Source organism: Lemur catta, chromosome 15 (assembly GCF_020740605.2).
Source record: "Lemur catta isolate mLemCat1 chromosome 15, mLemCat1.pri, whole genome shotgun sequence".
In the NCBI taxonomy this organism is placed as follows: Eukaryota; Metazoa; Chordata; class Mammalia; order Primates; family Lemuridae; genus Lemur; species Lemur catta.
This window is the reverse complement of record NC_059142.1, coordinates 19,142,940-19,155,893: the sequence shown is the minus strand read 5'-3', so window position 1 is coordinate 19,155,893 and position 12,954 is coordinate 19,142,940. Positions and strand designations below refer to the sequence as shown.

General features: G+C 46.8%; 2 protein-coding genes across 2 annotated transcripts in view; one reads left to right on the top strand and one right to left on the bottom strand.

Moving 5' to 3' along the window:
- The window catches only part of FAM222B (family with sequence similarity 222 member B), a 58,131-nt gene extending 56,006 nt beyond the window's left edge, over window positions 1-2,125 (bottom strand). Inside the window, exon 1 of the mRNA XM_045525341.1 lies at window positions 1,982-2,125. The gene's annotated coding sequence lies outside the window, so the exon portion shown is untranslated. The remainder of the gene's footprint in view (window positions 1-1,981) is intronic.
- Window positions 2,126-8,745: 6,620 nt separating this feature from the next.
- Window positions 8,746-12,693, top strand: ERAL1 (Era like 12S mitochondrial rRNA chaperone 1). Its single transcript, XM_045525340.1, has 10 exons — window positions 8,746-9,103; window positions 10,036-10,163; window positions 10,277-10,354; window positions 10,762-10,808; window positions 10,973-11,034; window positions 11,205-11,317; window positions 11,410-11,637; window positions 11,777-11,926; window positions 12,042-12,122; window positions 12,248-12,693. The coding sequence occupies exons 1-10, from the start codon at window positions 8,818-8,820 to the stop codon at window positions 12,368-12,370; spliced, it is 1,296 nt and encodes a 431-aa protein (XP_045381296.1). The 5' UTR covers window positions 8,746-8,817; the 3' UTR covers window positions 12,371-12,693.
- Window positions 12,694-12,954: the final 261 nt, after the last annotated feature.

The window sequence follows — 12,954 nt, the reverse complement described above, 5'->3', positions numbered from 1 at the left end:
CTGTGTATTTCCAGGAAAGATAGAGAAGTTAAAAAACAACTAGGGTTCATTTCCCCTATTCCTATAAAATAATTCACTCCCCTTATCTGCTAATCTTCAAGGATCTAGTATGGCCACTCCCCTACCTTTGACTCTAAAGTAAAGTAGACCCTGACTCTAAAGTAAAAATCAAATCACTCACCAATTTCCAAAAGGCCTTGCCATTTCAAGCTCTCAATCCTCAAAGCCAGCAAAGCTTAAGCATCTGTCTCTTTCTGTCCTTTTGAAAGGAGTTTGCACCTCTCTTTGAAAAGCTGTGAAACCATATTCTGTCTCTGGAAGCACATAGTTTAACTATGTCCTCCGCTTTGTCTACCCTAAAAAACAACAACAAAGCCTCAGGAGTGCTCCTTCAGTCTCTCAGAAAAGAACCAGCCACCTCTTGAGCTCTTGCACAGCTGCCTCTGTCTTTTTCTGTCAGACACTCCACCTGGAAGGTTCCACTTGCAAGCACGATACAAAAAGTAGAGCTGAAAAGCTACTGTATGCTTATCTGACCTCCAAAATAGAGACACGGCCCTGGGGCAACCAGAGACTCCTTTTCAAAGGAAAACTTTGTACAATTAAACAAATTGGAGCTTCCGGATAGCCGAACATGTGGGGGTTCCTGGAGGGTGGCCCCTGAGGAGGGCAGGGAATCTTCTCGACCCATAAATAAAATAAATAAAAATAACAAATATATATCTGCACACTTCTCACTGGGCAGCCTTCTCAGCTTGTCTCAAACTAGTTTTCTCAGCCTTGCCTGGTGGCTCAGGCCTGTAATCCTAGCACTCTGGGGGGCCGAGGCAGGAGGATTGCTTGCAGTCAGGAGTTCGAGACCAGCTTGAGTGAGAGTGAGACCCCTGTCTGTACTAAAAATAGAAAAAGAAAAAAAACTAGTTTTCTCAATTCATAATAAAGCACATTAATGCCAACTGTGTTACAAAAGAACCTTAGTAAGCTATGTTCGGAAAGCATTTAACAGATTGGCCCTCCATTCTCTATTTCCTTCCTCTTGGGTGAGGAGCTGCAGACCATTTGTAAAAACGCCATAGAGTATGGTATTTTTCCTAAACAAGTCTAATGGCTAATTTGTCACATTACAGAACAAATTGGTATTTCTGCACATTATCTGCTGTGCCCATGTAGAAAGCATATATGTGTCTATTGAGGATTTACAAACAATATGCTTCGCATTGACAGAGAAATCAGTCATTCCATTAATAACAGTAGGGTCTAAAATCCAGTAATATTGATGGCAATATATTAACATTGACATAGTACTTACAATTTACAATTTTCATAAACAATCTCAATCATACATGCGATGCTTGCAATAGCCCATTTGAAACACGACATCTTCCTGAGGTTCAGAAAGGTTAACTGGGACCTGCCCAAGGTTATTTATCAAGTTCATCAGTGGTGGACTTGGCTTTGAGCCTGTCTGACTCTAAGCCCCCAGTTCTTTTCCCTACACCCCTCTCAGCTCTAAACAGGGGGCTCCCGACTCCCATCCTCTACCCAGAGCAGCCTATTACTCCGGGCGACTGACTCTCCCTGCCTGGTTCAGAGTTGGCTTCTTCAGCTCCAGCAGGGCTTTCATTCTCCACCCGCCCCCCCCCCCCCCCGCGACCATTCTCAGAAAGAAGCGGAAAGGGAGAGGCGACCAAAAGCTCTTGGGGGAAGGGATAATGACAAATGGGGGAGCGCGGGACACTGGCCCTGCCGTGGGCTCCTTCACTCCACAGCGCGCGATCCCTTCACTCCACCAAACTGTCCAGCTGTGGGGCCGATGATCTGGCCACCAGTGCCTCAAATTCTCCCATCATCACCAGAAACTGTACCTCCCCTCAGCCCCTCTGTTACCGACATGCAGAGCCCACTCCTCAAAGTCGTGGTATCCCTCCGCCAGCACCCCAATTCTTCCCCCGCTGCCCATTCCTCTTCCACCAACACTCACTGTCGGTGACTGGGCCCGGCCCTCATGGCTGCTCCGTTGCCGCCCGCCGCCGCCACCACTGCTCCACGCCCCAGCTCCTCAGTCACCACCGCAGCCGTCGGGACTCGCCAGAGTCCCTCCTGCGCCTGCGCAGCCTAGATCGCCGGGGCCCTTTCGGGCCACCCGCGCCTGCGCAGACCCTGACGGGGGCGTCTTCCTCAGTGCCTGATGGTCTGGACCCTCGGGTTCCAAGTGGACATGGGCTCTGGCTTTAAGGACCTGGTGGACTTAGAGAATTTGGAGGCTGCCCCAGGGTTTGAGGCCTCTGGAGTACCTTGCCTAGGTTACTAAACTCTTGGGCTGCGGTTCCCCTCAGGGGCCATAAACTTGACACTTCCAGAATTCTGGATCCTGCTTGCATTTAAAGGCCTGAATTCAGGTGCTCTGAGGTGACCGCTGAAAGTAAATTTGGGTTTCTTTCAAGAAGACAATCACGTCTAAAATGCATTGAGGGTAGTTATGTAAGAGATAACTCTGACATCCCAGAATACACTACCAGCCAGGAGGTGACCTCACCTACAATGCGCTAGGACTCTGCTAAGTTCAGTACGTTTATCAAGCACGTGCTGTTTATCGGACAAAAAATGTTCTGGGCACCCCGTATGTGCCATGAAGGAATTTGCAGGCGAATAGTCCCCTACTTTCCAGCTCTTACTGTGGAGCCTGGCACTTTTGCAACTAGTAAACAAAAAATAGACCTTCAGCCTAGTGAGGCCTAACTACCAGCCCCTAGACCACTGTGCTGCTTTGGCATAGCTCAACAAGAGACTAAGCTCAACTGAGTCCTGGGAATTCAACAAAACAGACTTGAAAGCAGCAGGCAATGCACAGCACCCAAAGGGAAGAGAAAGTACAGGACTAAACTCCTCACTGCCATGACTCTTTTTTCCATCTTACCTCCAGCCCTGGTCTCCTCTCTACAAAGTTAGGACAGATAGGGACCAAGATATAATGCAAATCAAAAAAAAGAAAAGAAAAAGAAGAAGACAATGATGAAGAAAAGAAGTTTCATTCTTTCTGTGAAGGATATTAAATTCTGTGAACTTCCAGGGAAAGTAAAAACTACTCCTGATCCCAGTACCTAATGTGAATGTTTGAACTCCTAATATTAAGGAAAGTTTTCCTTACATTGGAAAGAAGCAAGAATAGGTTCTGGAGTAAAGGTTGAGAATGTTAAAAATGGAGTGTCACAGAGATGCTGGAAGCAATAGAGCCTGCTTGTCACTAATATTCTTCTGTAAAACAAGGCAGGAGATACATACAACTGCATATAATGGGACTCTCGGGTCACTAAGAAACTAAGGGTTATTCTCTGCTGCCTTCTTCTCAGAGAAGCACCCAGGAACCTGAGGACTTTTTTCACATCAGATGCTTGCAACTTTTAGGTACATAGCTTTATGCTGCTGTGGAGAAAGAGTGTATAAATTGGCATCTAATCCAGTCCCTACAAAAGCAAATCTACACAAAGGTGCATGCCTCATGTATGAGCTGCCTCCCACCTAAGCAGAATCATCTTGACATACCTTAGAGTAAAAGGCAACAGCTGACATAGCAGCTGGGCAATAAGCAGGACATCCTATGGGTGGGGCCCAGGATCAAACCCAGTGGCTAGTTCCTGGCTTAGAAGTCTTGGCATTAATTGCAAAAGTATTACCCTTTGGAAAGAGAGAATATTTGGCACCGCAGGAGAACTGCAAAGCCAGGAAGGAGGAATAATTTATATTGACACTACCTTCTGATGAATAGATGACTAAAAAGGTGCTCATAGTTGACCCCAAAGTTTCTGGGAACTATACCTTTTTAACTCCACCACCACAGCCCCCTGGGAAGGCCTGCTATAATTTATATGACAACAGCATGTATTCCTATATTTGAACCATTCTGGGTCTCTGGAGCTATTCCCTACTTGAACTTCTTACCAGGTCAGAATGGTGGATTTTTTTTTTCCTGCCAAGCATTCATTCACAATATCCAGTGATAGTCATTCAGAGAACCAACCCTACTCCAAACTCAGACCATGTGGTTTGGATGAGGCTCTCCAGGCATGGAGCACATAACCCAGACTAAACTCAATCAGCATTTAACATTTTCTAAGCTACAATTATGGTTTCAGGGATGGGCAGGTAACCCAGTCAGAGCCAAAAAGGCACAGGAGACTTTTGCTTCTGGGAAAGTCTCTTGTTTTTTCCACTGAATCTGCATGTGAGAAGATATAATATCTAAAGCTGCTGCAGCCATGTTGATACCACAAGGGGAGAGTCAATCCAGAGACAGATGTCATTTATTCACTCACTGAAAAAAAATCTATTGAGTATCTACTATGTGCCAGATACTGTTTTAGGTGCAGGAGATACAGTAGTGAACAATATATACAGGTCCTGTCCTCGTAGAATTTACAGTCTAGCCAGGCATGGTGGCTCATGCCTGTAACCTCAGCACTTTGGGAAGCGGGAGGAGGATCGCTTGAGCCCAGGAGTTCAAGACCAGCCTGGGCAACATAGTGAGACCCTGTCTCTACAAAAAATAATAAAAATTATCTGGACATGGTGGTGTGTACCTGTAGTCCCAGCTATTTGGGAAGCTAAGGCAGGAGGATCACTTGAGCTCAGGAATTTGAGGTTACAGTGAGCTATCTATGATTGCACCGCTGCACTTCCCAGGCAACAGAGCAAGACCCTGTCTCAAAAAAAAAAAAAAAAAGAACTTACAGTCTAGAGTCTATTAGCGTATTAGGGCACATACACACATACATATACGATAATAACATCAAACATCAAACACTTACATAGCATTTACTATGTGCCAATTCTCTTAATCATGATAATACCCTGATGAGAGTACTATCATTATCCCTATTTTGTAGATGAGGAAACTAAAGTAGAGAGAAGTTACTTGCCCAGGGTCACACAGTAAATAATGGAGCTGAAAATCAAACACAGGATTTCTGGCTCTATAACCTGTGTGCTCAACCACTATGTTATACACTGCCTGTTATCGGAGGAAAAAGAGAGGCTCTAACCAGTTGTGGAAAGAACAGCCAATAAGAATGCCTGGAACCCCTGTAATATTCTGAAATAAAATTTTAAAAATGCCTAGAAGTGGGAATACCAGACAATTGGGGATGTGAAAGAAACTCACTTGAGCTGGAAAAGGCGAGTGACAAGATGGGACTAGCAAAGTAAACCAGTCGTGTTAATTAGTTTGTACTTTATTCTGAGGGTAGTGAAGCAATGGAGTGACTTGGTCAGATTGGGGCCATGGGGAGGGTGGTAAGATCAAAGACAGGAAAACTCTTAAAGAGCCTCTTGCAGCATTCTACTGCTTAGTGGACAATGAGCTAAATATGATCATTTCAGGTAATGATAAATGCTGTGTAGAAAAGCCTGAGGAAGTAATATTTGAACTAAGACCTGAATGGGGAGCAGAACCAGATCTGGAAGAACACAGGAGGCAGAAGTAGCAGGTATAAAGGTCTTAAGGCAGAAATGAGTTTGGTATATTAAAGGGACAGAAATAAGGCCAGTGTGGCTAAAGCCTTGGGAGGAGAAGTAAGCAGGGCTCGGTGCATATAGGCCATAAAAGGACTTTAGATTAATCAGGTCATAATAGGACATAATTGGGGGGTTTTAATCACAAACTCCTTAAGATTCTATTCCCTTAAATATCTGTAATCCATCTGCTTCTCTCCACCATCTTTACTGCACTATTTTAGTGAGAAAGGTAAAGTTACACCTAGTTGGAAAAGGACTGGGGGTCAGGGCAGTTTTGTTTTTTTGCTTTTAGGTAAAAAAGATTAAATAATTTTTTAATAAATGATGATGGAAGGGATACAGTACAGATGGAAATTGTCTATACAAAAAAGAAAGGATAATTCATGAAGCAAAGTCCTTGAAGGGGTAAAATGATTAGCCTTAGGATACGAACATATATTGAGAGCCTATATTGCCCTAAATCCTAGATTAAAATGAACATATGATAGTAGGTACATATGCTTATGATTATCATCTTCATTGAACAGATGAAGAAACTGACACTTGGAGAGTTTAAATAACTTGTCCAAACTCAGACAGCTAATAAATGGCAAAGCTGAAATATGAACCTAGTCTGGTTCATTTGATTAGTCTCTCCTAATATCACAAAATACAAAATTCCTCCACGATATCCTTTGAGGGAAAATCTCTAGTTAAGAAGAGATTTAACTCAAAATATGATGTAAGCTGATAAGAAAAAGAAAAAAAATAAATTAAAAAAGAAGAGATTTAACAAGACACTGAGTCATTTCTCTTAAGTTTTTTGGTCATCCCTAGGATTCTTCCATAGTATTATCTGTTGCTAGCACAGTAGTATTTAGTATGTGTTCCTAGGGTGATTTTGTATTTATATAATTAAGGTCTTCATCTACTTAATTTGAAATTTTTAGTGTGAAATTTTCCCTTCACCCTAATTGCAGTTGAAATGGTGTTTCACCTAACTGTCCATCAAAGGAGATTCACATTTTCCTGATTGCTGGCTGTCCCTTGTATTTAGTGACATCTTGTTCTCTGGGCACCCATATGCCCAAAGAACATCCAGAATATCATGTTCCAAAAAGGCTGTTCCTTCCACTAACAGAGCAGGCAGCCTGAAAGCTGCAGCCTGGTGCCATTTGCAAACCATTAGTGCATTTGGCTTCCCAGGCTCTGTCAATCCTGTGTCACTCAGAGACTCTCTGAACACCGATCCTCCATTTCTACAACAGCAGCCTGGCCAGTTGGTTCTGTCCACCTTCAACAATTCTCCCCTTTCTGTGCTATATCATCAATGTTTTCCTGTCTATTGGGTCATCGCCATGAGCAAACAAAATGTTTCACCTTAGCAAAGAAAGAAAAGGAAACCCACTCTTAACCCCACAGCCCTCTCCTGCTCTTCTACTACCTTTTGCTCTGTTCCCTTGAGAAGTTGTATGTATAGTCAGCCCTCCCAGAGTTTTGCATCCAAAGATTCAACCAACCAAAGATCAAAAACAATTGGCTGGGCCTGGTGGCTCCGGCCTGCAATCCCAGTACTTTAGGAGGCCCAGGAAGGAGCATCACTTGAGGCCAGGAGATTGAGGTTACAGTGAGCTATGATCCACTGCACTCCACTGCACTCCAGCCTGAATGTCTCTTTAAAAAAAAAAAAATCTGGAATTAAAAAAATACAAACTTTAAAAACACAATAGAGTATAACAACTATTTACATAGCACTTACATTGTGTTAGGTACTATAAATAATCTAGAGATGACTTAAAATATATGGGAGAATCCACGATTTGGATACCCACGGGGTGGGACTGATGGTATTCCTGGAAATAATCCCCTGCAGTTACCAAGAGAGGACTGTATATTCTGGCTAGCCACAATTCCTTTCCTCTCATTATCTCTTAAACCCACTCCATTTAGGCTTTCACACTAACGACTGTACTGAAATTTCCTGTCATGTCACCAATGTCTGACACAGACACAAGGGCACTGGTGGGCCCCAGGACCGCAGCATGCAAGTCCCGTGATGGAAATTCCTTTCCATTTCTTTTCTTTTTTTTGAGACATAGTCTCAGTCTGTTGACCAGGCTAGAGTGCTGTGGTGTCAGCCTAGCTCACAGCAACTTCAAAGCCCTGAGCTCAAGGAAACTCCTGCCTCAGCCTCCCCAGCAGCTGGGACTACAGGCATGGGCCATCACACCCAGCTAATTTTTCTATTTTTAGTAGAGACCGCGTCTCACTCTTGCTGAGGCTAGTCTCAAACTCCTGACCTCAAGTGATCCTCCGGCCTTGGCCTCTCAGAATGCTAGGATTACAGATATGAGCCACCGAACCTGGCCCCATGATGGAAATTTCTGTCCATTTTGTTCACTGATGTATACCCAGCACCTGGACAGGGCTTGAACATAGTAGATGCTTTATAAATCCTCTCCCCCAAATACTCCCAAGATTTAGCTCTCAGTTTCAAAAGTTTGATTGAGAGGCTTCAAAGGATGAAGAGGACTCAAGGACAAATAGGCCAAGGTAAATCGAGTTCCTCAGGATACTAGAGCAGTCTGGGTTAGGCTAGGTAGCTAGCTAAGCAGTTTCTTTTTCCTTTGCAGACCCTCTGATTTTTCTCCAGAAAGGAATGGCCTCAGAGAGCAGATAGTAGCAGATGTTTACAGGAAGGAAATTCAGATCTGCTGATCATCCATAACACCGACCCGGGGACCACTTCTTACAGGAGGCCAGCATAAAGCAAAGATGCAGGCTGCCGGAGGCCACTGCGAACCGCTAGAGCACGTCAAAGTGGGTCTGGAAGAGGATCCTGCAGGCCTGAGGCCGAAAAGGAATGAAACAAAACAAAACAAAACAAAACAAACACAACAATGTGCCCGTAAACCACAGGCGGAACACTGCCCGCTCCCACGCCCACGTCTCCCGCGGTACGCCGGTTTTTCCCCGCTGGGTGAACCAGGCCCGAGGAGGACGATTTCTGCCGCTTGGCCTCGTGGGAAATGTAGTCTTTCAGGAGACAGGGCTAGAAGGGCCTTATTACAAAACTGTGGCAGAAGAAGAAAATACGATGTGTATGGGAGTCCAAAACGATCATTTAGTTCGCATACACCCTAAATGCACGCTTTTCCCTTCCCTCAGCGTCCGCCAGTCTCCAGAAGTGGCCCCTCGGCCCTCCCACGCCCCATGTGTCTCCGCTCTCTGGGCCGACCTACCTCTTTCCTACTCGCTGGTTTGTCGGCCGCTCTATCCAATCATAGGAGCGCTCCTGGCCGGTTCCCGGAGTGCGTTGCGGCTGCAATGGCTGCCCCCGGCCTGCGCGGGGCTGGGCTTGTTCGAGCGGTGCTAAGAAGCTGGCAGTTGGGACCCCGCTTCGCGGGGGAGTGGGTGACTCCGTTCTCCTCGCTCTCATGCTGTCAGCGGAGTTGCCTGTCTTGTGTCTCGGGCGCCACTTTCTCTGGTCCCCGCTTGGCGTCGGCCTCTCGCCAATATGGCCAGGGCTCAGCCCTGGACCATTTTCTCGGATTCCCTCAGCCCGACAGTTCGCTGCTGACTCCTTGCGTCCCCGCGGTGTCCATACATAAAGGTAAAGGGCCCTTTAGGTTTGCCTGAAACTGTCACGTTTCTAGCACTGAAACCCTTCAGTTTCTGAGGATATCGTCTTTGGCGCTATTTTATAGAAAACGATTTTGAGGCCCTGGGAGAGGGGAGAAGTGAAGAATCTCACAGGAGAGAGATACCAGGTTCTAAGACTTTGGGGAGGAGAAGGGACTGATCTGGTCATGACCAGAGATGCTCACGAAAGAGCACGAGATTGAAGGGCCACAGACAAGGCTGAAGTATGTATGGCTCTGCGCCCCCATATGGAAAGAAAACTTGAACCAATAAATGCATGTTGAGCCTCATCTACTTGTCAAGGCCACAGCTGCGCCTGGAAAATAGCACACTTTATTCTTCAAGTGGCATAAACTAGAGTCTGGTAGGGAGGCTGGACACACAAACCTATTTTTAGTTGAGATGGGGTCTTGCTCTTGGTCAGGCTGGTCTTGAACTCCTGAAGTCAAGAGATCCTCCCGCCTCAGCCTCCCAGAGTGCTAGGATTACAGGCGTGAGCCACCTCGCCCAGCCAAAATTTCTGACTTTGTGTAGTCCAGCTGTACTTTCACACACATAGATACAGGCACAGCTACACAGTAATTATCTATTAAGTGCCAGGCACTGTGCTGAGTGGTTTTACACAGTTTTCCAATCATCAAAAGAAAGTTATATGTGGGTAAACAGGTACCATTAATAACTCCATTTTACATCTAAGAAAAGTAAGGGGCTTAGAGAGGTTAGAGAACTTGATAAAGTTACATAAGTTAAGGGCCAGACTAGGTCTCAAAGTCTAGGTGGCTTGAACCTGGTGCACTTAATCTTGTACCCCTACTCCCTTTGTGGGTGGGCAGGAATGAGCACCTGACAGGGAATTCAGATTCCACTATGTCTCATCTCACTCCTCTCTGCACCCACACACAGAGGAGCAGGATCTCCTCTTGGTCCATCACCCTGACATGCCTGAGAATCCCCGGGTCCTACGTGTCGTTCTCCTGGGAGCTCCGAATGCAGGGAAGTCAACACTCTCCAACCAGCTGCTGGGCCGAAAGGTATGCTGCACCCTTGACCGTCCTACTCTTTTGATCTCTCACTTCTTGCTGTGCCATCATGGATGGTCCTGGAGGGATGTGAGACCTCACTGGGACTTCTTTGTTTCTGGCAGGTGTTTCCTGTCTCCAAGAAGGTGCACACCACTCGCTGCCAAGCTCTGGGTGTCATCACAGAGAAGGAGGCCCAGGTGGTGGGTACCTATAAAGGAAGTCCTGGAAATAGGACAGAGATTGAAGATACGAAGCTCTCCGTTACGATCAGCCTTGAAGAAAATGACACTTAGATTCACTTATCTGAGGGAAGGGGGTTTCCTCTTCCTTTAGGCCTGGTGCAGTTCTGTCTCTACTTTCCTTCCTCTGGCATCTATTCAGAAAGGTCTTGTTCCCTCTTTACTGCTTCCTAATCTTCCATATATTCACAGTCATCATCCTCCTGGATCCCATCTAGAACTAAAACAAAGCTGAAGGGCAAAAATTGAAAGTTAGTAACAGCATGGTCAAGAAGGGAGGGCAGGCTCCTGACATGAAGGGTGGCCTCTCACTTTCCAGTCGTAATCATTCCTCCTGTGGTGTGAGTACCTCTCTTTCCTGATTTTAGATTCTATTGGACACACCTGGCATTATCAGTCCTGTTAAGCAGAAGAGGTAATGGCTGTGGAAACAGGTGGGAGTGCTGGTGGGGAGGTACTGAAGAGGGGGTGGGCAGATTCCATCATAGGGGCTGGAAAACCCGCTTACCACACCCTCTTCCACATCAAGGTTGCCTAAGTCATAAGACCCTTCCTGATTGATATATGTCTGTCCCTCAGGCACCAGCTGGAGCTCTCTCTGTTGGAAGATCCGTGGAAGAGTATGGAATCTGCTGATCTTGGTTAGACTCAGAATGGGAATCTGAAACCCAGTTTACAGGGGTTATGTGTTTTCATTCCTGGTAGTTTATGGGGTGGGAGTTGGCCAGAGCCCATACCATGGAAGTTTTTGTGAGGATGGTTAGAAGAGTGGTCACATCCTTGTCCTTTTACCTGTCCTGGTATCTTCCAGTTGTTGTTCTTGTGGATGTCTCAGACAAGTGGACTCGGAACCAGCTCAGCCCCCAGGTGCTCCAGTGCTTGACCCAGTTCTCTCAAGTCCCCAGCATCCTTGTCATGAACAAGGTGAGTACCCCACCTCCTGGGGAAGGGGTCTACTTCAGTCCAAGGCCCCTATCTGGTTGACCACATACCCTTTGGCCATCCCCCACATCCAGGTAGATTGCTTGAAGCAAAAGTCAGTTCTCCTGGAGCTCACGGCAGCCCTCACTGAAGGTGTGGTCAATGGCAAGAAGCTCGAGATGAAGCAAGCCTTCCACCCCAGCCCAGCAGCTAAGGCCCCAAACGTAAAATCTGTGGGAAGCCCTCGGAGGACTGGCTGGCCCCACTTCCAGGAGATCTTCATGTTGTCAGCCGTAAGCCAGGAGGATGTGAAAACACTAAAGGTCAGTTAGCCTTGGCCATAGCCTGGCCCTTGCTTTCTGCCATGTGAAGACAGGCCTCAGATTTCCTCCCGGATGCCAAAGTGAGTAGGAAAGTCCTGGTTGGAATTGATATGCCTGCTTACTCCCTCCATGCCCACAGAAATACCTCCTGGCACAAGCCCAGCCAGGGCCCTGGGAGTTCCACAGTGGAGTCCTCACTAGCCAGACACCAGAAGAGATCTGCGCCAACATCATCCGAGAGAAGCTCCTAGAGCACCTGCCCCAGGAGGTGCCTTACAATGTAAAGCAGGTGAAGACAGAGTGAAGGGATCGGGGGTATACACCAGGCACACACCCAAGAGGAGTACTCTGGGTCCCAGAGAGGCCGGGATGAGACTGATTAATCATGATGTCTCCCTGCACAGAAGACGATCTTGTGGGATGAAGGACCAAGTGGGGAGCTGATGATCGAACAGAGGCTTCTGGTACCCAAAGAATCTCATGTGGTAAGTGAGACTAGGCTGGTCTGGAACACCCAGACCCAAGCAGTCCTCCTGCCTCAGCCTCCCAAGTAGCTGAGACTACAGGCATGTGCCTGGCTTCCATGTCCTTCTCTTTTACACACCCTCAGAGGCTCCTGATTGGTCCAAAGGGCCAAGTGATCTCCCAGATTGCACAGGAGGTGGGCCGAGACCTCATGGACATCTTCCTCTGTGATGTTCAGATTCGCCTCTCTGTGAAGCTCATGAAGTGACCACACTCTCCTGCCCCTCTCACAGCATGCCAGCCCAAGCTGCTGGCAGGAGCTGACCAATTGCGCCTGGCTGGGAGGCCTGCAGGGACTGAGGGGAATGAACACTGGCTGACTGCCAGCTGGCCTAGCCCTGCTGAGGCTGCACAGCTATGTCTCCTGTTGGAGGAAGGAACCTGCCCTAGCTCAGTTCCCAGGTAGTTCAACTACTGGGAAGTAGTAGCTACTTAGATCACAAAAGTTGGTCCCTAGGCCGGGTGCGGTGGCTCACGCCTGTAATCCCAGCATTCTGGGAGGCCAAGGCAGGTGGATTGTTTGAGCTCGGGAGTTCGAGACCAGCCTGAGCAAGAGCAAGACCCTATCTCTACTAAAATAGAAAATTATATGGACAGCTAAAAAGATATATATAGAAAAAATTAGCCGGGCATGGTGGCACATGCCTGTAGTCCCAGCTACTCGGGAGGCTGAGACAGGAGGATCACTTGAGCCCAGGAGTTTGAGGTTGCTGTGAGCTAGGCTGATGCCACTACACTCTAGCCCGGGCAACAGAGTGAGACTCTGTCTCAAAAAAAAAAAAAAGTTGGTCC